At 33.5% G+C, this 25,754-nt stretch overlaps 1 protein-coding gene across 1 annotated transcript in view; it reads right to left on the bottom strand.

Moving 5' to 3' along the window:
• Positions 1–14,106: 14,106 nt before the first annotated feature.
• The window catches only part of LOC118183540 (transcription factor p65-like), an 82,974-nt gene continuing 71,326 nt past the window's right edge, over positions 14,107–25,754 (bottom strand). Inside the window, exons 11-14 of the mRNA XM_085806759.1 lie at positions 18,943–18,987; positions 18,735–18,779; positions 18,431–18,514; positions 14,107–17,923 (exon numbers count right to left, since the gene is read on the bottom strand). Of these exons, the coding sequence (XP_085662885.1) occupies positions 17,535–17,923; positions 18,431–18,514; positions 18,735–18,779; positions 18,943–18,987 (563 nt within the window). The 3' untranslated portion in view covers positions 14,107–17,534. The remainder of the gene's footprint in view (positions 17,924–18,430; positions 18,515–18,734; positions 18,780–18,942; positions 18,988–25,754) is intronic.

The raw sequence follows: 25,754 nt of genomic DNA, 5'->3' as shown, positions 1-25,754 counted from the left end.
GTTCCTACCTTTCCTTTAAGACTTCGCCCTATCATTGAGGAACATTCCCTCTCTGATATGCGCCCCCAAGCAGTACAGAACTTTGAAATCCCACCTTGGGAAAATTCACGGTGTCAGCTTCTTGATGTTTTCAAACATCACGTGAAGGCAAGCACTAACGAGATCGTTTACAGACAACTCTTTGCTGAGCACAGGCAGAAATATAGCAGTTATTCTATATACACAGATGGATCAAAGTCAAATGATCATGTCGGGATGGCTTTTGTATTTGAAAATTACATAGAGGGCAGATGCCTCTATGCTTTCTCAGTCCTAACATCTGAACTAACTGCAATATATTATGGTCTTTTGTACATCTCAAAGCTCTGCCACAAAAAGTTCATAGTTTACACAGACTCGTATAGTGCTCTTAAATCCTTGGAAGCTTTTCCCAACACTCAGAATCCTGTGGTAGTGGATGTTCTCAAAATTCATATAAATTTAACGATTCGAGGTTATGAAGTCCTGTACTGCTGGGTTCCTGGACATGCTGGAATAAAGGGAAATGAGCTTGCAGATATCGCAGCCAAATCTGCTGTTGAACTGTCCAGTCGCCTTATACCTTTTAGAGATAACTGCAGTGTCATCAAGGGTAAGGTCTGAAAAAAATGGCAGCAAATTTGGGATGTTCAGCATCACAACAAGTTGAGAAACGTCAAGCCTAGAATTGAGCATTGGGATTTTGCTGGAAATCGTAAGGAGGACGTTCTTTTGACTCGCCTCAGAATTGGTCAAACTAGAGTCACACATAACTATCTTCTCAAAGCTGAAAATGAGCCTGTTTGTTTTAATTGTAATGTTTGTTTATCTGTTCGTCATATTTTAATTGAGTGTCCATGTTTTAATAGTCTTCGCCAGAAATATTTTAATAGCTGTGACTTACCTCTCGACCGTTTAATCGGAAGAGAGGTCAATTGTAATTAATTTTATTATTTAAAAGAGATTGGCTTTTATTACCTAATGTAATTTGTTTTGAAGACTGTGTCTTGAATTTTAATATGTGCTTTTAACGTGTGTTTATATGACTTCATCCTCTGGATTTGGTACATTTATCTACTTGTTTTTATTCATTGAATTTTAATGACATCAATTGTAATCATCTCATCTTGTGTTTGGCGCGTCATAATCACTCACTCACTCACTCACTCTATTTTTTACACATATATTGTTTAATATAAAACCATTAAAACTGAAAATCATCTTGACATGATTATCTGTTCCATTGTCTTTTGCTGTATGAAAGATTTTGCTTTGTATTCTTTATATTTACTCAATTTTGTACCCGCTTGATTTATATATTTATTTTTTAACATAAATAATGTGATAAATGCTGAGCATGGCAAGCAAGGTCTTCACATTGGCGATGACTAATCTATTACATAATCTATTACGCTGCTATGCACTATCATCTGCCCAATGTTCTCAAAAATAATGAATCAAACATAAGAGGAAATAAATATAAATATAAATCAAAGAGAGAAGCATAAGATAAAGAAAATGAATTTATTCACATAAATCAAAAACACAAATGATAACACAACTTTGGTTCCAAATATAAATAGTTTATTATACTATTTAATTGTTTTTTAAGACTAATGCAAAGCTGCTTGTAGAAATTTTTCTGTTTAACTCTTTCGCATCAGTAGAGGCCAAAATCTGTTCCTCTCGAACATCTGAAAAGCCCATGTGTACGAATTTTTGTTGGAGTAGATTTCCTTTTCTCATGTCAAGTAGAATGGTACAACGTTAACAACAACGTACTTACTCTTGGGGATCTTTGTGTGATTTCACCCACTGTGTGCAGTTCCCCTCCGGTCAGAACTGCGACTGCGAGCATCAATAACTAAATGTTGACTCTAAATAAGGGTGAAGGAAGTGCATTCAAATAACAGAGCTAATTTTAGTTGCTTCAGATGCACAAAAAGAGATATGTGGCCTTGCTCATGCTGGACGTGGCGAAAGCATTCGACCGCGCCTTGCATGAGGGGCTTATTTACAAGCTTATGGATTTAAATTTCAGCAAGGAGCTAATCCAGATTATCAAATTCTTTCTCACGGATTGAACTTTCTTCGTGCACATTGGTGAGGACTCTTCTGATGACAGGCAAGTGATGGCTGGCGTCCCTCAGGGGTCAATTTTAGTACGCATGTTATATATGTTCTATGTGGCGGACCTGCCTACTACTAACATGGCCCATAACTAGGCTTGCCAGATTTCTGAAATGTTCAACCGAGACACCGGACAACTGACTGACTGATCTTTATCGCAAGCGGCTAGCGCCGAGGTGGGCGAGTCCAATGTTATTACACACGAGGGGGTGTAGTGTGTAGTCTCTTTCGGCGGTAAAGCAGCTACACCTCTTAGAGCCCATAATTGGCCCCGCAGTGACAACCTCTCGCATCGCGCAGGGTCACGATATAAGACAAGACGATACGATGACAATATTATTTATTAGCATACCATCACTCTGCTATAGTTTTCACTTTTCATACAGTACAGAAATAAATGACAAAGTAATTATCCTAAATAATCCTTCACAGTTAATTATTTTTAGACTTTTTGGTAATCTATAAAACCAAATTTAATTCTTACCGGGACCTGAAGTAAACCGGCCGGAACACCGGGATTTTGTCTTAAAACTAGGACGTCTGGCAAGCGTACTCATAATTTCTTTATGTTTTGTTATGCAGACGACACAGCGCTTGCTGTCAAGTCTGCATCATCAAACTTTGCGATTACCAAACTTCAGAGTATCATGCCGCAGTTAGAGCTTTGGTGCTTTAAATGGAGGATAGCTATTAATGTTGACAAATCTAATCTAATTATTATAAAGAAAGTGAACACCCCAGTCACTAAACAACTAAAGTTATTCGGGACTGCTGTGCTTATACTAAATAAAGCTTTTTATCTGGGGATTAAATATACCTCAAACTTTCAGTGGAAAGAACACATTAACTATGTCAGAAACAAGATGTTGTGGGTGATTCAAAGCCTCACCCCTCCTCTTTCTCCGGATTCCAAATTGGACCTGAGACGGAAACGTCGTATTTATATATCGGTAATCAGGCCTCTTTTTCTTATGCGTCGCCCGCCTGGGCTTTTGTCCACAAGAGAGAAGCTTAATAAGCTACAGGTCACGCAGAATAAATTACTCAGGATGATGACTCGAGCTGACTATTATGTCTCAAATCACACGCTCCACAAAGATCTAACATTTGAAACGGTAGAGGATTACTTCCATAGGATGAATTCGAACTTCTTTAAAAAGGTTCAGGACTGTAGGCATATGGACAATTTCAATGTCTTCAATTACAGTACTCGAAGAAAACTCTTAACTTTAGACCTCTCGCGGCCCTCCTCACCCGTGACTAAAACTTCCCCACTTAATTTTCAATCGTACATGCAAGCTTAATATTTTCTTACTACTTGTCTTATATTGTATTTTGTAGCCTGTCCCGGGAGAGATCTTGTCACTAGATGTCATAGATCTAGTCCCGGACTTGTATGCTGCGCCCGGGGACAGATGTCCCCCCTTGCCCCACTCTAGCTACGCCACTGCTATACATCATATGAAGCCATCAAAATCTTATTCTTCACTATCTGAATTCTAAGTCTTCCAGATCGTCGCATTCATCCTCTTGGTTTACAGTCTCTTTATCTAAAGATATAATTTCAGCTTTTTTGAATCCTGCTATTATTGACGATGTTTCTACCGATTTCCATGCACTTCCTGCCCACTTTGCAATTTCTTCATAAGATGTTCTACGCATTTTACCGCTTTTGGTTTACGTATGCAATCCTTCACTCATCCAACACTCCCACCGCTTTCGGACTTCAGCTTTGAAGGATTTATTACCTGACAAATCTAACGGTTCTAAGATTTTGTCAAACCACCAGGAACTATTGCTTCGGTCGTAGACAATTTTTGACATCTGGTTTTCACTGACTCAAAGAAATGAGTACGCATAGAATCCATTATCAATACCCTTTGGTTGGAAAAAAGATCCCATACGACACTGCCAACTTACGTCATTAGGAAAATCTCCCTTCGGAACAGTCTTTCGTTTAAAAATGATTATCGGCGTTAGCTTGTCACCGTTTGCGGCTCAAGCTAACACACATGTAAATGACGTTCTTTCATGCCCCGTCATAAACACAGATACAGTTTTTTCACCAGTTTCATCAACAGTTCTGTTTGCAGGAGAGTCGAAAGCTAACGGCGTTTCATCCATATTTATTATCTGTGACCGAATAATTTTTTTGTCAATAATAGCTGTCACATATTTTAGAAAAGATGACTTTTTATCCTGCCAGTCCATTGGTAATTGTTAACTGACTGTTGTTCTAGTACGCACAGAAATATTTTTTCTTTTCATAAATCTGCTATACCTCCTTTGAAATCATTTATGTTCATTCGTTTTGCTGTAAATTTTGCTTGAAAGCGAATTTTTACAATCGAAATTGCCATTCCCTTTCCTCGTTGCTCCTTTATCCAGTTCGCAAGGTCGTTCTCTAGATTTGGCCACCTTACAGTACCACTTCTTTTGGCTCATTTCTGTTGTGGCATATTTTTAAGAAGTTCTTTTTCAGTTCTCCAACGTCGAATACATCTGTTGTCCACTTCAAACTCTTAAGCTGCTGCTCGATTTCCAATTTGTTTAGCACGTGAAATTACATTAAGCTTAACTACCAGTATAGCTTCTGTGCCGTTTAGGGACATTTTCAAAAAATTTCCGCTCCCTTCTTACTTAAAAACTATTCAACATGTACTTGTACCCAAACTGATGGGATCTGTATCTGGCAGAATGCCAAGAAAAATCCATTCATGCTGAAGGAATTACGTCAGAGTTCCTTATTGCGAGGCAGAAAGGCAGGGGTGGGGAGAGGATGGGTCCTGGAAGATTCATCGAATGGCAGAGGAGAGAGACTATTCAAACTGATGAGAATGTTGATTTGAAAGGGGGAAGAATGCTATTGTTCTGAGATCTCGCTTAGGGTGAATAAGGCATGTAGGTCCGTTCAAGGGAAAGAATGTAAACAAAATAACGTTCGCAAAAAGCAACTGAGTGGTCTTTTGTGTGGGAACAGCACCAGTCTGTGCACTATGACAAGGCCATCCAAACTATGTACAATGACCATCATAGGAAATATTTTATTTTTAGTGCACCTAAACGCCGCATGGCTAGAAACGCCGCACCCGCTGAAAATTTAAGTTTTAAACACGTAAACGCCGCGGCGTTTCTTCCGGAAATTACGGTACATACGTTCGTACAGATGCCACGAAAAATTCTCTTCAGAATTCATTTTAAAGCAGTTTTATAATTATTTTGGAGGAAAAGAGTGTTTTATTCTGTCCTTACGTACATATATCACGGAAATACATCGTTAAATTGCATTTGAAAGAGGTCAAAATGGATATTTTTGTTGAAATATGCTGCCTAAAACTTTCGGCGATTACAATACTTCCTGAAGTGTCTGGTGTGCAAATATAGAAAAATAACACTTCTCTGACTCCTATGGAACCAATATTTTATTCCTAACGATGTTATAGATTCTTATTCAGAAGATTTATTTACATTTTACATGCACGTAGCATCGCGTGACAAAAACTCGAAGTTTGTTTACTTCGTTCTTCGCGGAGACTAGAAGGTGTTGCCGTTCCGCTTTAACTAAATTTCATTAGAAACTTAACGGAATTGAAGCGACACTACACACCCCCTTCCTAGTGACAGCGATTATGGAAGATAGTCTTTAAAGTGACTGGGAAACCTTACATGTCTGCCGGTTCTAGTAGTCTTGGTTTCATGATGAGTTTCTGAATTTTCTTCAGTGTTCTTGAGTGCATGTGTTTCCCCAAGTTCCGCTTTCTTGGAATGGGAGTTTTGAAAAGGAATATCAGAATCTTGCACTAGGAAACATGGCTTTAGTCTGTCTATTGAAACTCTTTTAACTTTTCCTTGGATTTCAATATCGAAGTACTTATCCTTTCTTGCTCTTACAGGATACGGTCCAAGATAGACAGGCTGTAGCGACGAATTATTAACGTTGTTGTATAGGAATACTTGAGAACAGTTGGAAAGATGTTTAGAAACAAAGCCTGTTCTATTTCCATGGGTGGTGGTAGAACTTGGCTTCATAGCTCTTATTATTTTCTGAAGGTTTTGAGAAAATTCAGACTGTTTCATATGAGGTACTGTTGAAAATAATTCACCAGGTAATGCTAAAGAGGTTCCGTATACAAGTTCTGCGGATGAGCAACCTAAGTCTTCCTTGATGGCAGATCTTATGCCTAAAAGAACAAAAGGCAATGCTTCCAGCCATGATTTTGACTCGAGTAGATGACATTTGAGACTTGCTTTTAACCCTTAGCCTGTCGAGTGATTTTCTGCGAATGCCTTTAAAACTGTCGCTAGTTTTGGACCGAACTTCCCGTAAAATGTCGCGAAAATAACCCTAAACCTCTGAAAATTGTCAAGCAGTTCTTTTGTTATTTCCCATCCCTCCCAGAATTTTATTTCAATGATTCCGCTAAGTGAGATTGATTGCTATATATTGTTCAGTAGCTGTGAGCTCTCAAGAGAATTGCAAAAGGCTAGACTCTCCGTGATGATCGTCTTAATGCCGCAGGCTATAGCTGCGAAACTTGAAAGTTTCCTTCCCTTAAACAATCTTATCTCTACATATCTTCTCTACATATAATAAAAGAAAGAGTCTGTCTGTGTGTGTGCGCCTTTCGTTCGCGCTGCGCGTAAGCTAATAGACCCACGGATACGAAATTTGGTACATAGGTACATCTACACAAGAGCCAGTGCACTTCGAAGCGATTTTTTCGAAATTCGAATTCGAATTTTTTTTATTTCATGTTTTGTGACGAAATCGTGTCATTTTGAAACATAATGGGCTATAGGAAAGCAAGATTTTACTCTTCACACTCCATTTTCACATCGTCATGAAACGTAGGTAGCTATTTTACGAACTTAAAATAAATTTCGTGTTTCAATAAATCGATTAAATACGAATTTATTTAACAAAGGGAGCTTAACACTTTTTCAATGGCATTTTTTCTAAAAAAGTTTATTTTTAAAAATGTACAGTTTATTTTTCTTTGATATTTGTACAAGTTAAACTTTCATCCTTGCGAATGCTTTTACAAAAAGAATTTTGGAAAAATGATAATTTATTTTGTATTTGTAAAAGATTTTTTAAATGAAGCTTCCGAGTACATTTCTCACATCTCACATCTTTAAAAATGTGATTTTGGCAACAATTTTACTGTCTTATTGTTGTTGATAGATTTTTGATGAAATCGCATCATTTTGAATAGTTTCATTCTTTTAGAAATATGGGTTTGGCAACAATTTTTTATCGTATTTCTTATGTCACTGTTTTTAAGAGATTGGCATATTTCATTGTCATTTTTATATAAATATAGTATATTTTTATTGATTTTTTTTGATAAAGTTGTTCTGTGGAGTAAAATTCTGCGCGGAATTTTATGTTTTTTTTAGTTGCTTTCATGTTATTTTTTTTGCTTATTTCACTGTTTATAAAATATTGAAAAGTTTTGCATGATTTTTGTTCTTCTAAGGAAAGTTGGTTAATTTTTTAATTAGGATAATTAATATTTGTATTAAGAGATATAGCTTATTTCATTGTAAATTTTTCCCTTGAAGACATAAGATAAAATATCATTAATTATACTTTGCTTTTCAGAATTTTTTGTTTTTTGCATTCCTTTATTTTATTTATTGCTCATTTCACTGTTTTTAAGATATTGAAAACTTTTGACTGATTTTTTTAGGAAGCAAAGTTCTTAACCTCCTTTATACCATTTGAGTTCTTAAGATTTTGCAAAGGGAATTTGCTTAATTTATTTATTAGGATAATTAATATTTGTATTAAGGGACATTGCTTATTTCATTGTAATTTTGTTATACGTAATAACTGTTTTTATGAAAAGTTGTTCTGCAGAGTAAAATCCTACGCAGTTTTTAAATTTAACGTTTGGAGTTGTTCCCTTCAGCCATTTTTCCGGTACATATAAAAGCCAGACGAAGGCTCGCAGAGAAGCTGCTAATTTTCAAATAAATTGGTTTTAAAATTTACCCGGTTAAATTTTAAATTATTACGCATTTTTAACCTAAGTAACCTAAATCTGTATGTCACTGATTATCACCGGAATTTCAATGCAGACTGATTAAACTGCTATCACTAAAATTATATTCTGACAAATATCTGGTGCAGTTTTCATTCCTTCTGAGATATTGTTGAAACATTTCGTATTATTTCCGATTTTCTGTATTTTTGTCATTAATTAAAAATCTTTAAAACCTTCAGCATTTTCCTATATTCTTCAACTGCAGGCAACTAATAATTATTTTATATAATTTCTTTTTTACTTAATTATTACGTAGTTTTAAGAGAGTAATAAACGAAATATTTGGGTGTTTTTAAGGGTGATAATATTAACATTAAATTTGCATTTTACTTTTTCATATACATTCAAGATATTCAGAAAGGGAAATATAACATGAAACCGTTTTCAGTGTATCATAAATTTATTGATTCAAATTAAAAATTCTTGCTTTCCTGTCCAAGAAACACTAGTAAATTTTATCTGAAATAGGAAAGATGAGACATATTGATAACAAGCAAATCAATTAATTTGGAAGTCAAAGAACAAAAATCAGCGTCGTATTTTCAAATTTTCACAGGACTAGTTTCGATGGTTTTACCGAACCATCATCCTCAGCTGCAAAAGCGCAAATGAACGAGATAAGATATAATAAAAATTAGATTGTGAAAATTTGAAAATATAACGCTGATTTTTGTTGTTTGACTTCCAATTTAATGTTTGTTCGGCTTGGTATTGTATCTTAATTAAACAAAGCAATGTTGTTACTTATTAGCTTACAATATAATTTATTCAATATGGTATTTTTGTAAAGAAAGAGTGTTGCTGTACATTTGGTAAAGTATAAATAAGCATTTCATTTAATAATTACAAAAGTTATTAATTATATAATAATTAATCATAAGAATATGAATAATTAAATATTTTTTCGGAGATATATTTTGCGGCGATATTTTTTTTTCTAGGGATCCCAGCATACATTTTTGAAGCATTATGCTCTAAATAAATGTCTTGTTTAAACATAGCATTTATTGTTGACAAATCTCCAACCAAAGGAAATACCTTACTAGGGAGGATATTCAAACAAAAATTTTTATTAGAATAAATATTTTCGTTATTTTAATACTACAAACATTAGTTTAAGTTCACTATAGTTGAGTGAATAAGATTGCTGGATGTTGGTATTTTGTTGTTGGCAACCGAACAGTTTAGCTGCTTGTGGTCTTTATGATTTTCCCGATGCGTAACGTGAATTCAAGCCAATTTTATTTAGAAAATTGCCCACGAAGGTGTTCTCTTAAAGCAGATAACCCATGACTTCTTAAAAATTGTAAAATATAATCTGTGGATATTTTCCGTTATACGATAACACGAAGAAAATGATTTTCTATACGAAACGTATGATCAGCGCTGTTATTGCCCGCCGTTTAATTAAATGCATCCATCTTATTCCTTACAATTTATTTTCCTTTTTCAAAGAAAGTTTGATTTCAGTAAAATGTACTATTTACAATGTGTCATTTTATTTTGCTCGTTTTTTATGCAAATATTCAAATTCAGATAGGTATTGCGTAAGTTCAGAAAGCCAACTAGTCTCCAAGCGGTAAGATAGCTGAGCACCGGTAAATTCTAGCGGCTGCATGGGGGGTTTAGGGGTTTTTCATAAGTACAATTGATTGTGAATTAACAGTTTGTTTCCCACAAAAAAAATAATCTACCCCGAAGACTTCCTTTCCCTTAGACAAATAGGTCCTGTGTGCTTTATCATAATCCAAAATCTTAAGCGTAAAAATCTTTTATCATAGCCGATGATGGCGATAAAATATTTTCTATCTGATGTGTCAAGTTAGCATAATTGTATATTTCTAACGAAAATTGTTTGGCTCATGTTACCCTGTAATGAAAAAAAGATTCAAATCGGTTTTTAGCTTAAACAGTATTTTCATTATTAATTATATCACGAATTTTATCAATAGTATTCTTAGTATTAATTGCAGGCATGTATTCAAGAATATAATATACACAATGCTGTGTCTAATGATTACGGCTAATTTTTATATAAAATTTTATAGTATAAAAATTTAGGTTCATAGGTCAGCCATATTTGAAAGAGTACTTGTGTATTATAAGAAAAGAGAGAGAGAAATTTAAGAATCAAAAAATTTACCACGAAGTAATATAAAAATGTAATAGAATACAAAAGAGTACAATAATATTTCATGTTTTGTGGATATACTTGAAGACAGAAACATGTTTCAGCTGTATTCGTTCATCGGAGAAAAACTTTTCATATAAAGCTATTTTTTTCAAATCTTTCAATATACAAGTAATACAAAAGCAGTATAGGAATTTCTTTTCTTAATACCCAACCGAAGAGCTGAGGGGACGTACAGTGATTAACATACATTATGTGCCTTGAATTATTTTGCTTTACATGCAGTTTCCTTATATATGTAAAACAAAATAAACTTTCACCCATTCCAAGATTTCAAGAACTCACAGAGAGAGAGAAATATCTATAACAAATTTTATTGCTGTTTGACTGATTGCTTCGGAAACAGTAAGTCTTCCAACTCAAGCTTTCAAGCTTCAAGCTGTTCAAATACGAACGCTTCTCAGCAAAGCCACTTGGACCGCATCTGCTTTGTTAAAGAAAACCTTTTGGGGGTAAAATCATCCACTTCATCGGGTTTTTCAAACAAAGCAGTCAGTGGTCCTGTTACTACCTGCTGACCTAGAGAAATTTCTCAGAAACTTTTGTTCCAAGAAAACGAGTTTTATATTTTTAAGAATTTCCATTCTGACAGCAAGATTTTGTTATTTTTCATATATAGATGAAAAGAAACTAATTTGTTTTTAATAAAGAAGAAAAAAATTAATAAGCTTATTTAAATTTTTTACACAGCACCGAGTAAGGAGACGAAATTTAATTTTCTTTATAAATATTTTTCTCAGACAATACTTTAGTGTTTTTCAAATTACGAGAATAGCGCGTTAGTGCATGCATTTTCAAATCAGATTTATTTAATTAATATATACGGATATGCCGAACAAGCACACTTTCGCACACATACACTGTATATTAGTACATACATAAAAATGAAATAAAATTTGAAAACAAGCAATTTAAAAACTACTGTATTGAAAAATTATTGAAAATTTGTTTTTACCTCATTTTTTTTTTTTTTTTTCCGTTATATACATTTACTTCAGTTTTTTTATATGCATTTACTTAATTTATTTTCTTATATGCATTTACTTAATTTTATTTTGTTATATGCATCTGTTAGTGTTTTTGAAAAATTTTTAGATTTTTTGAATATGGCAAAGGAAACGAGATCTATCAGCCGAAGGCAATGAATGTCTCCATGGACGACTTTCTAAGTAAAACGTACTCATGTTCATGTTACACACAGGAGAAATCACAAAATTCAACCAGTTCGTTTGGGTTCGAATACGAGTCGAAATAGCGATAATCAGATATCTTAGCCAGGAGGCCATTGATTGGGTTTGACAGATTTAGAAACCTAATAAATAGTATTTAATAAATATAATATTATTAAACGAATCGGATTTATATAAACCAAATAAAATTCTTATATCGAACACAACTAAAACTCTATATAACTTACACTGATAAACTGATGTGTAATAACACTGATAAATTAAAATACTAAACGGAATATACATTAATTCTACATAGATAATTTTTTGTAATGTATTTCGCTGGGAATGTCTGGCCGCAAAATCCTGATTATATATACCCTTATTTTAAGGTTATCACATATCTGATGGTTTGACTTTTACCTCAAAACACAAAGAATCCACAAAATTCAGTAAAATTAATAACTTTATTTCCCTGTTGAAAATTCTCTGAATCTTTTCAAATATAAAAGCACACGCGCCAAGCAGTTTGCTTTAAATAAATATATGCAGCAACGAGAATATGCGCTTTTCACAGCAACTCGTTTCGAAAATCGAAAATTTTTCTAAATGTAAGAGATTTGTCGCTTAAATTAATTTTTCATTAAACAAAAAAACAAAATAGAATCGCATATTATTAAAAGAATTTTATTGATAATTCAGATTCTGAAAACAAGAACATTGTTGTTATAAAAAAAACAAAGAAAAAATAAAAAAAAATAAACAACATATTTCATTCAACGGGGACCAACTTTGGCGCATGAACTTTTCAACATAAAAATATTTGAAGCATGTTATGGATAAAGGTTTATTTGATTATGGCAAAGTACTCGATGGTTATTTGCCTAAGGTGAAGGATGCCTTCGTTCGAGGACTGCCTAACGGAAATTGGCTTGCATACATGTTACACATATGGAAAACTAAGAATACCATCCTGGCAACCAGCTCGTTTGCCGGGATTCGAACCCCGGACAGAACCACCAGTTGTTCCGTTAGACTCCGCTCAGTCGCTGGTGGGCTGAACGGAACGGAAAAGTTCAAAATTTCATATTAGAGGAAAAGTGGTAGCATAGTATAATTCGAAGTTATTGCCATTTCAGTAATGTGAAGAGATTTCAAGAATGTTTAATTATTTTATTTAGCTTATGACAAACTAAATAAAATAATTAAACATTCTTGGAATCGCTTCTCTTAACATACTGGTAGTTTGACCTGCATTCAAACCCCCGTGAACAAGCTGATTGCATGGGCGTTTTTATGGTTTTAACTTTTTGTAGTGCGAGATTGTTTCCCTTAGAAAATCTGTCACGAAAGCATACCTCCTCTTAGACAGATCGCCTTCACGTGCTTAATAATCTAACAAGCCAAACCAAACACAACCCGAGCGAGGACTCGTAGTCAAGGCACGTCATCATGAAAAGCTAACTAAAATTGGCTCATATTCACATTAAACATGCGCAACAAACATTCGCTAAAACTGGTATGCAGGCAATCCATTCATCAGGATTTGAACCCGCTTCAAACTATTAGTATTCAACGATTTTACCGCTACTTCGTTGGCGGCCTTTTGTAGTATCTATAAGAAAAGTAATCGCAAAGACACAATCATTGCGTACCGACGGATGAACTTCGGAATTTAAAGAATAACTTTCATTCGTGCGGAGACTAGAAGTTGTTGCCATTCCGCTTTAACTAAATTTCATTAGAAACTTAACGGAACTGAAGCGACACTACACTTCCTTTTTACTTCGTACATGGAAGTAAAAAAATCATGCAAAACTTTTCAATATTTTACAAACAGTGAAATAAGCAACAAATAACATGAAAGCAACTAAAAAAAAAACATAAAATTCCGCGCAGAATTTTACTCCACAGAACAACTTTATCAAAAAAAATCAATAAAAATATATTATATTTATATAAAAATGACAATGAAATATGCCAATCTCTTAAAAACAGTGACATAAGAAATACGATAAAAAATTGTTGCCAAACCCATATTTCTAAAAGAATGAAACTATTCAAAATGATGCGATTTCATCAAAAATCTATCAACAACAATAAGACAGTAAAATTGTTGCCAAAATCACATTTTTAAAGATGTGAGATGTGAGAAATGTACTCGGAAGCTTTATTTAAAATTGTTTTTAAAAATACAAAATATTATCATTTTTCCAAAATTCTTTTTGTAAAAGCAGTCGCAAGGATAAAAGTTTAACGTGTCCAAAAATCAAAGAAAAATAAACTGTACATTTTTAAAAATAACCTTTTTAAGAAAAAATCCCGTTGAAAAGGTGTTAAGCTCCCTTTGTTAAATAAATTCGTATTTAATCGATTTAGTGAAACACGAAATTTATTTTAAGTTCGTAAAGTAGCCGAGTGCCTACGTTTCATGACGATGTTAAAATGGAGTGTGTAGCAGTGGCGGCTCGTGGCTAAAATTTGTGGGGGTGTTGTTCCAAAAAAATTTAACCTTTGTTTTAAAATTATGTAAAAGGAAACAAACACGTATAAAAAGAAAATTTATTTTGAAACTTCATTAAATCTCACAAGGAAAAATTAAACATTTCTTAATTACTTTAACCAAAATTATTACAGTTCAATCTTTGTCTAGTCATTTAAAAATGAAATCCATTCCTCTTGTTTTAATTTGCGCGAAAAGATCAATAATTTTCTCCTTGATCTCTGGATGACAACTGAGGAAATTTTTCTTTATTGAAAGCAAGGCAAGCGGATTTAGTCTTTCCAAAATCCTAGTGCTTCTTAGAAAAGTTTTCATTCTTTTTTCAATGTTGAAAAGCAGCGTTCTGCCTCTGATGTAGTCATGGGAACTCTCAAGAGAATTTTTATCAGTTTCATAATTTCACCAAGAACATCATCTAGATTATTTTCGAAGATAAATTTCAATAGCTCAACTAATTTGCAGTATTCATGGATATCAGACCTACAATAGAATACTTTTAGTTCAGTTTCAAGCTTTTCTTTGCCAATCATTGGATATGTTTAAGTGGTCAGTACTATTTCTTCTGTAGAATGCTCATTTCTAAAACTAAGCCTTTCTTGTTAAACAATTTAGCAGCTGCTAAGTGTTTAGTGGAAGAATATCTGTGCATTATATCAATACATAGTATAAAGTCACATATTTCCTTAGCTTCTGCCATCAGTGTCTTTAAAAAATTTCTACAGTACTTTGAGTTTCTTAATTCTGAAATATCGGTTTTGAAAACTTTAAACACACTAATTTCTCTGGATTGCATTTAGTATATGATTTCAACATGAGGTATCTGATAAAAAATCTCTAACCAAAACTTGAAATTATCATCATTTAGATATTTTAAAATTCCTGTTGCTTTTGCAATAGTTTGATCTGCATTTGACGTTGACTGAATTTCAGTAAGGCAATTTTTTAAAAGTTGCAAATTTTCATGAACTCTGTTTATGGTCCGTATGATAAAGTCCCATCTGGTGAAGGAATACCACACGCGCGGAGTAAAAAGAAAATCACGTTTTCAGCAACATGCCAGAATTTCGGCACTGCAAGAGCAACAGTGCTCTTCTCTCTATGCGGCTCGCGTGTGCTTTCTCTGTGCGCATGCGCAGAACAGCCAAACACCACGTTGCTGGAACTGTGAAGCGCGCAGTTCCAAACAAAGATTTTCGTACCTTTTTACAATCTGGGAGATGGCTACTGACATTAAGCTTAAGGATTATGTATTGCAAAAGTATAAAGAAAGAATGAAAGACTAAAGGGCACACTATATTAAATATTAAAAATAATAAGTGAGTGGAAATAGGTGCTTATTACGAGCCGCAGTGCAAATAATCCACAGTGCTTATTACGAGCCGCCACTGGTGTGTAGAGTAAAATCTCGCCTTCCTATAGCCCATTATGTCTCAAAATGACGCGATTTCATCACAAAACATAAAATAAAAAAAATTGTAATTCGAATTTCGAAAAAATCGCTTCGAGGTGCACTGGCTCTTGTTTAGATGCACCTATGTACAAAATTTCGTAGCCGTGGGTCTATTAGGTTACGCGCAGCTCGAACGAAAGACACACACACACACAGACAGACTCTTTGTTTTATTATATGTAGAGATGCTGTGCCATATCTTGTATATTATTTTATATTTTGTTGTGTATCTTATGTTATTTGTAGTTTAATTGTACTGTTATGTTTATTTAATCATAACTTGTCTCTATTATTTTATGTCAAAACGCAGAGATGAACCTCATTTTTCTCCTCACTACTCCTGGATTGATTTTTTATGTTTTGGCTGCTTCTTCTGCTTTATGATGCACGGTCACTCCCTCTTACCCATCTTAATGATTTTACCGAATTGTCATGTATTTCATATCGTCATGTGCCCTATGGACTTTGTTTCATGAGCCGGACACGTCGCGCCTTGCTCGATATCCCGGCCATATTAGTACGGATAAGGTTAAGGATAAGTCACTTCAGAAGGATGATTGGAATATCATTTAACAACTCCCGAAACCTATGAAACATGCGCTAACGTGATGGGGGAAAGCACCAGGTAGAAAAAGCATAGTCTTTGGGGGCGACCTGCCGATGTATGAATGCACGGGCATTTCAGGCGACTTTGCTGTGAAAGAGTTAATACAGGTTGAGCGTAGAGCAGGATGAAGTCAAAAACTGACTCTCAAATGAAGTAGAAGGTCGTGTTATCAAAGTTTAAGAAACTGCTATTTTTCTCCTAAGTGAATCGTGAAATGGAAGCAAACATTGAATATGAAATAATTGGAACATTGTTGTGATTCAATTCCTTAAGTCAAAGGGGCAGCTGCGAAGCAATGTTATGCTGCCCGCGATTATATTTCAATTGTATATTTGCTGCAAATACAGTGTTGCAAATATTTCAATATTTTAATTATTTGAAGTCCGAGTTTACTTTATTTTCATTACCATTAAAAACAAACATGAATAAAGCACCAGAAAATATGAAAATGGAGCTAAGTGCTATAAATCGCATTCAAAGATTTGAAGATACAGACTTTATTAACTCTTATTCGTATTTGTCGAAAAATGAATATGCTCTATTATGAGCTTTTGGACTAAGAATAATCGCTTTCTTAGGGAATTTATATGTGAACAGCTCTTTTTTACAGTTGAACATAAAAAAGAAAAGAATCCAGTTGACCGATAAGCATTCACAATTCAAGATGGAGATAATTTCTAATAATTTCTCTCCAAGGCTACAAACTCTATCAGAATCGAAACAGCATCAAGTGTAAAGCTAGTAAGGAATAAAGAAGTTTATAATCGGTTACATACAAACATATCTATTTTTCTACATGCGTCGAAGATAAATTTAATAAATGAAAGACTATGCTTTTACATTAATTCTCAAGTTTTATCCCATTTGGAATGTTTTCAATATTCGTTTTAGTTAAATTAAAGTAAGTTATTTAATAATTTATTATAGTTATTTGAAGATTTAATCAATAAATAACTTAGTAATTTTTCAGATTGATATTTGAAATAATTGTCGGTATGAAAATTTAATACTTAGCTGTCAATATATTTGATTACAAAGAGTAACCAACAAAAATATCTTGCAGTTATCAAACTTTCAAACAGGAAATAAATATAAATTTAATTTTTTTCTTCAGGTATTAATTACAATTGTTTATATATGTTTCGATAAGCGAAATTTAAAATTTACCTAAAATATATTTTTATTTTATCAATCAAAATTTTTATTTTGCAAGAAAAAATAAAAGCTGTTGTTCTCAGATCATGAATTCGGCCCGTATGGATTTTGAATTTGAGAGCACTGCTTTTAGGAAAAAATACAAAGTCTGTTGATTCTCTGTCTTCTGCAAATAGCAGTGGCTGTAGAAAAGTTGTGTTCTTTGAAACAAAAGATAGTAGTTGTCTAGTCTCGAAGCAGACGCTGCTAATGAGATATACTTTAACTAGAATCAAAAATAGTCTCTGATAAGTTTATAGGCAAGTTCATGCATTCACTATAGGTACCAAATATATCTTCCGAGTCACTAATGCTCAGTTGTTCCATAGAATTATTCATGCCCCCAAACGTGTCATGTAATGTATCATCCGAAAGAACTGCTAATTGTGAAGTTTCTAATGTCACTTCACAAGGATTTTCTCGCCATCGTGATGTCAGTTCTGCATCTAAATGAGCTGAAGAAGCTGAAGAACAGGATGTGTTGAATATATTTAAAGATGTGTCAAAATCCATTTCGTGTTCTTCTTCTCCTGCTATGTGGTGTACAGCAGTTAGCGAAATAGATGAACATGGATCTAAGGTGGTCCTCAGAACATCAATGCCAGTTTGTTCTGTGTGAAAGATAAAGACAATAATTTAATAAAGTAAAATTTTAACGATAGGAAAGGTATAATTTATGCGTATAACTGTGGGATACGCAGTAATTTATACTATAAAATTGCTGTATAATTACGTAAATAATTTTACTAGACAAAGAATTCAAACAATGTTCCTAAGAATACTTGAGAAGTTTAAAATGTACAACAGAATAATTTAACAACTAAATTTCTTAGCAATAATTGTATTGTCTTTAGGTGTCACTGGATGCCTCATCGTTCTTGAAACAGCAGTCGCTGTCAAAAAGTTTAAAAAGTAAATTAAAAATTTAAGTAAAATATAAGAAGATACAGCATAATTAAATCATGAATTAGGAAAGTTATTTGGAAACATTATATGAAAATGTAAACAAAAATATATCAGATATTTAAATTACAGCACAATTAATAATCCTTCTCAAGAGAAACTTTCTAATTCTGGATACGGTGAATATATTTAGGAATTTCTTTAAAAATTCATACCATTATTTCCTATAGCTGCTGTAGTAAATGAAACTGCTGAGCATGAGCCGAAAGCTCTCCGCAAAGCTTCGACGAAATTCTGTTCTATGTAAAGACAGAAACAAAGATTCAAAGGTAGAAAATGTAATTTATTAAAATAAAGTTTCAGTGACGAAAATGTCTATTTTGCATGTAATTAAACAAAGGAGTATAACTCATGTGCATATATGTGCAAATAAATTCTAGATAAAGTAATCAGATACCTTGAAGAAGAAGAAACGATAGAACAAAAATATAAAAATGGGTGAAAGGAATTTAAACTTACCAGTGATTCTAGTTTCGTTTGACCGAATTGGATGCGATATTTTTCCTAAAGCAAAGAATTGATTTTAAAAATTTTGAAAAAAAAAAAAAAAAAAAATTAACATTTTAAATTTTTGAACAAAATATAATCTAATACAATTAATTTATACATGCATTATTTAGCATGCAAAATAATTCCGAACTCTATTAAGGAATTTAACTAAGCTTACCGGTGATTATAGTTTCATTTGGCCGCAATGGTTGCGATATTGTTCCTAAAAAAAATTGCTGTTAAAAATTTTGAAAAAAAAATCATTTTAAAATATTGAACAAAATATAAAATAATAAAATCAATTTATACACGCATTACTTAGCATGCAAAATAATTCCGAATTCTATCAAGATCCTAACATACTGCTATGAATGTGAAATATACTAGTGTATAATTAATCTAAAACTATCAAAATATCTCATAAATTAATCACAACAATCAAATTCAATCTCCATCGAACATATTTGGATCGAAGTAAAATTATAAGATCCAAAAACAAAACATAATTTTTAAAAAATCGAAATTAATAATACGAGATTAAACGGCGGAAACCTGACTTCAAAGAAATAAAAACAAATTGAATGAATGCATGATGAAAACATTAAGCCTTGTTTTAAAAGTTAATGGTTAACAAATGAAACGTTAGAAAAAAATTAAAGAATTATCTTGTAGGATTTGTCGATCTCAAAAGCAGAGATAAACAGCCATATAGCTTATGAAAGAGGACTCAGACTGATGGTCTCCGAAGCAATTTTTAATTGGCTGGCAATTGCATTTCAGTTATGCATTTGTTTCAATAGAGTGCTTATACAGATGGAGGACAAAATAATGCAAACATCTATGAAAAAGTATGACGTATTTCACACCTACAGTACAGGTGCGCCACCTGCAACAGAAATCTGCCATTTAGTGAGCGTGAAGAGGAAGGTATCAGTCTATCAACAGCAGTCACCTGCGTTGCATGCTTCGATCGAACTGTCTGTGAGAAGTTAAAATGTCAGACCTGTCAGAGGTCCAAAGAGGAATGATAGTTGGGGCGCGTTTAAGTGGAGCATCGGTTACAGAAACAGCAAACCTTGTGGGATGTACAAGGAGTACGGTATCAGCCGTCATGGCAGCGTATACGAAAGAGGGTAAGACGAAGTCTTCAAAGCACAACATTGGCCGAAAGTCAAAGCTCGCTGATAGGAATAGACGGGTCTTATAGCGCATAGTAGGCCAAAAGCACAAGCAATAATCATTATCCGAGATAACATCCGAAATGAATAGTCATCTCCAGGACCCCGTTTCAACAAAAACTGCCAAAAGGGAACTTCATGCTGCGAACATTTATGGCAGAGTGGCAATTTGTTAACCCTTGGTGACAGCAACTCATGCTTTCAAGCGACGCCAATCGTTCAGAGATCACAAAGGCTGGTCCCCACAGCAGTGGCAACAGGTAATATGGTCAGATGAATCGTCATTCACCCTATTTCAGACGACCGGACGCGTTTATGTCTGGAGAACGCCCAAAGAAGCGTTTCATCCTAACTGCCTCTTGCCGACTGCGAAGTATGGATGTGGCGCCATTATGGTATGGGGTGCGATATCTTGGCGCGGTCTTGGGCCACTTGTTATTCTGCATAGGAGGATCACATCCAATCACTATCTAAGTATTCTAGGGCATCATGTCCATCCTTTTGTCAATACTGTATTCCCTGGGAAGCAACCGCTTTTTCAAGACGACAACGCCCCTATCTACACTGCTAGGTGTATTCCAGGATTTAAATAGAAGGGGTAGCTCATAGAGCTTTTCCACCTGAAACAGGCAGTGGGGAGTGATGACGTAGCCATGATGACACTGAGCGCGGAGATGCAATTGACAACATAGAAATTAGCGTTTTAAATCTGAAGAACCAGCGTTTAAAATGAGCTATGTGTGAAAGATAGCTATAATTTAGAAGAGACAATGTTACTGCAGTATTCATTTTACACTGAACATTAAAAAATTTAATAGTACTTACTCAGTTTTAAAATAACAGATAAAATGCGCTACTCTTAGAATAAAGTTCCTTTTTTTTAATTTACAGGGATTTTTTTTCTTTAAATGCCTGTTTATTTCTAATCATTTCTTTATCTGCATGTTAACTAAGAGAACTGTACTACTGCTTCTAAGATAACTATAATAACAGCTATTTAAAATTAATCAAGAAACAACCTTAAATTGGCATAGTTTTCAAAATTTCTGCTAATCTAAGTTTAAGTTTCAGCCTAGTTGTAAATTTTACATTGGCATATTTTTCTCTCGATTCAATATAATAACATATATTTTTAAAAATAATTTTGTAACTTAACATCAATATTACATTTAAATAAATGCATGAAAGATTGTTATCCTAATTTAGACAAAACAACTTTACTCACAGTACCTAAAAAAATTATTTAATTTTTCAAAAGTGGGGGTTGATTAGGCAGGTTTTCTTATGCCAATTACTTTAATGTTATATTATTATATTTTATCTAGATTGCTAAGCTAGCACAAAATCGAATCAATAATAGCACAGGATACAATAAAAATAACTTAACAAAATTAGTTCTCATTTGAAATATGCTTTACGCTATTAACTTCTAAAATGTCATCTAGAAATATTTCAAATCAAAACATATTACATATGCTTACTTGTACAGTCACAATGCAACTACAAGTTGTTGAAATATTATTTATTGGCTACCACATTCGAAACAATCCACTTTTTTGCCTTTTGGGTTGCTTTTCTTTGGGAGAAAACATATGCATTTCTATTTAAGAAACGTATTCTACAGTGCTCTTACGACAATGCAACGTGAAATATCTTCACTAGTCCACCTGATTTTTTCCTTCTTTTCTAGCAATGCGTCATTCTGCGTCTTTGTAAAAATATGCTCTAGACGTTTTTCCAAATTCTCCGATCTGTGTTGTTTTTTCCTAAATTTCACTGTTTGGGATTTTAATTTCTGAATTTCCGTTACAAATTTGTTTCTAGATGTCGTCCACCTTCTTTGTCGCTGAGCAAACATTCTATAAAATTTTTCTTTTCGCTATTTTTCAATATTTTATTACAATTTTCTAAGGATATTATTTTGTTCTTCAAATTATCAATACATTCTTGTTTATCTTTACACTTAGGACATTCAGGGTTATTGTCACTTAGGGCATTATCACTTGTGAATTTTATTTCAAAATCATTCACATTTGATTTATTATTGTCAGCTTCAATTTCGTTCTCGACCTCAAAATAAATTTTCTTTGGGCTTAATTCGTGTAGTCTTTCAAAAGCACTCTGCATTAGTTTTCTTTTCAAATGTCTCTCCGATTTCTTGGTGTTATTTCGTTTACTGCACACGATAAATTTACTTTCGGCACAGTATTCCATTTCAACAGTTTCTTTTGCGGCAATTTCGTTTACTGCACACGATAAATTTACTTTCGGCACAGTATTCCATTTCAACAGTTTCTTTTGCGGCAATCCAAGCAAGCAATTTCTCATGTCACGTTCATATTCACAGCACAGAAAATGTTCGCCGCAAATTCTTGCGTTTTTCACATTAAGAGAATCCTGCCTTCGACATTTATGTATCCATTCTTTCGACAAAAGCAAACTGTCCTTTGGGAAAGCATGAAATACAATATCTCTTCCTTTCGTATTAAGTGTTACGGCGCATTGTTAGAGTACAAGAACCCATATTACATAAAGGATACTTTAAATATAGAATTTAAAAGGAAAACTGACTAAAACTATATATATATATACACAAATTATTAAATATTTGCATTATTAGAAAACAAATATGTATGATTACAATTAATTTGGGATATGCGACCTCCAGAAAATCGTCTCGCAACTGAGTAAAACTACATTTTTAAAAGCGCGAAATCAGAGCAGGTGCAACACAGACACGTCAGATTACTTCCAGTGCACCCCCTTCAGGAGGCTCGCTTCGGCGAGGAGTCCAACAAAGGATAGATCTAGCCCTTCTATTTATCCCTGGGTGTATTCAAGCATGGTTCAAAGAGCATGACGATGCAATTGAACATTTCGCTTGGTCCTCTCATTTTCCGGACTTGAATATTATTGAACGTTTATGGGCATATTTGGAATCCAAACTTCATTTCCGATTTCCACCTCCATCCTGACTTTTGGAATTACAGAACGCTCTGCAGGAGGGATGGCTTAATATTCCTTTAAATATTGTCCATGACCTTTATGCATCTATCCCACGTCGCATTCAAGCTGTACTTCAGTCAAAGGGTGGTCCAACCCCCTAGTAATAAAGATTTTTCCATTATTTCACAGGTGTTCGTATTATTTTGTCTTCCAGCTGTAGATTTCTGTATAGCATAAACTAATTGCGCAGTGTTTTGCAATATGGTGTTTATTAAGAAAATGGAAAAGCGGTAGCAAATATTTAGGCTTCGTTACATTCCAAGTTCGAGCCCAGTGCTGGCACACAGTCAATAATACACATGTAACGCATAAAACAGCCCTCTGATAGACCCACGTGAGAAGCTAATTTAAAAAAGGCCTTTGATTCTCATCTGAGGAAACGATAATTTAAAAGTTAAACATAACAAACACATGGATTGTATTTACACGTATATGCGCGATTGCTATGGAACTTAGGGGAAAAAGATCACGCTTGCATGCCAAGCTGCATGACTGAGCGTTCGAGAGTTCGCAAACTTTTCAATTCTGGTATGTTCGTGTTTTTTTTCCCCTTCTAATGAGTTGGTACTTTGACCAGTTGGTAAGCTGGATGTAACGCAATTTATGTCCTTGGAGACGAACTAACAGACGGCTTGTGCTTGTCGTTAGATCTAAGTTACATAAATTCCAGTCATTTGAAATTATGCAAAGTATTTGAGGGCTGCTTTTGTATGTAAATTCAGCTTGTTGAATTAAAATTGTAAATAAAGTTATAATTATGCTTTTAATTAGGATATTAAACTTCAATGACAAAGGGTAAAAGTACCGCACATCATCCCAAAAAGATCAAACCCATTTAGTGATCGTGAATTTGTTAAAGATGGTTAGATTAAATCTGCACTTGTGAACTTCATCTTAACTTCTTAGTCCCGGCGAACAACAATTATTTAAAAATATTAGTTTGTCAGCCAGCGCAGTAGCGGGACGTATTAACAAATCGCTAGTGATTTAAGATATCAGTTAAATGGAAAAATTTGCAGATTTTGCAGCATTCTCAATGGCAAGTGTTCCTCATGAATGTGAAGTAGTTGAGGAATTACTGAAAATAATTTCCATGGAATGAAAAACTTGCTCAGAGTATTTTTTCTGAAATAAAAACTGCAATAAATGAATATAAATTAATTTGGGATAAAATGGTTGGATTTAAAAGTGATTGTGCAACTGCTATAGTGAAAAAATGGAGTAGCAGTAAAATTAAGAAATATAATGAAAGAAGAAAATTTACAAAATATGTTTTGAGCTATGCATTGCATTATTCATCAAGAAGCATTCTGTACCAAAAGTTTGCAAATGGATGATATTATAAAAACGATAAATGAAACTCTAAACTTTATCCCGTGGACGAACTCTGATTCATCGAGAATTTGTTGTACTCAATAAATTTAAAGTGAGTACGAAGAAATTATTTATTACAACGAGGTGACGTAGCTACGCCGAGCAGATATGATAACAAAGCAAACATGATAAATTTATTCTTTCGAAAAATAAAATCGATGACTACATAATGATACAAGAATAGAAAATTTAATATTTCTTGCTGATTTAGCTGGCTATTAAAATATTCTTAATCAAAAGCTGCCAGGAAAGAATAAATTTATCATGTTTGCTTAATTTGCTTGATAAAACATGTTTGCTTCTGTTAAAGCTTTTAAAGTTAAACTGTAAAGATGGGAAATACAACTGAAATAAAAAAAATAAATAAATAAAAAAAAACGTTCATACATTTTCTATGTCTTTATTGTTCTATTATTTCAAATGGAAAACCTCAAAAATACGCACGAAAAGTAGCATTGTTACAGCAAGAATTTAAAGATAGATTTAAGAAATGTAACGATATGAAGTTCGATTTTAAATTGTCTTCATTACCATTAAAACCGAGCGTGAATAACGAACAGAAGATTTACAAACTGAACTAATTAATTTGCAATGTGATATAAATTTTTTTCTAATATTTGAAGATACGGCTATGATAACTTATTCATACTTGTCAAAAGATAAATATCTTCAGCTACGAGTTTTTACAACAAAGATAATTGCTTTGTTCAGGAGTACATTTACATATAAAAAGTTTTTTCGCAATTGAAAAACAAGTTTAAAAAAAGGACAGGATTGACCTAGGAGCATCTACAATCAGTGACGAAGATAGTTTCCAGTAATTTTTCTACAAGGCTACAGATGTTATCAAACTCCAAACGCCATTAACTGTCAAGCTGTAGTAGAAAATAGAGAAATGCGTAACAATTTACATACAATCATATATATGTTTTCTGCATGTGCCGATAAAAAATTTAATACATAAAAGAAAAAGAGGATAAGTTGTCGCTATTTTATTATGATGTTTTGTTTCACTGGCGAAGATTTCTCTGAAAATTTGGTAAGTTTTCCTAATTTTTTTATTTTACGTTTATGTTAAAATATGTTATTAATGGGTTAATTCAATATGTTAGAAACAAACGTCAGTCCAAAAATTCAATAGTCAACTGCTAGTATACTCAAATTACAAAATGTAACCAACAGAAATTTGTTACGGACCGAAAATAAGAACGATAAATTAAAATTTTTCTCCTTCGCGTTAGAAATGTATGTTTTAATAAATATTTATTAAGTGAAATTTTTAATCAAGTTAAAATTTAGTTAGTTATTTGAAATTAAGTTTGAATTTAAAAAAAAAAAGTTCTGACCTGACAGCTGCTTTGATATCCAGCTGCTGGTCGTGCATGCTGCTTGCCAGCTGCGTTTAGGTTGTGCATGTCGCCCAGATGCAATT

The sequence above is a fragment of the Stegodyphus dumicola genome, chromosome 12 (genome assembly GCF_044657685.1).
Source record: "Stegodyphus dumicola isolate Sdum_Otavi_A_Nest chromosome 12, ASM4465768v1".
Lineage (NCBI taxonomy): Eukaryota > Metazoa > Arthropoda > Arachnida > Araneae > Eresidae > Stegodyphus > Stegodyphus dumicola.
Note: the sequence above shows the minus strand (reverse complement) of the source record. Positions and strands in the feature narration are given on the sequence as shown.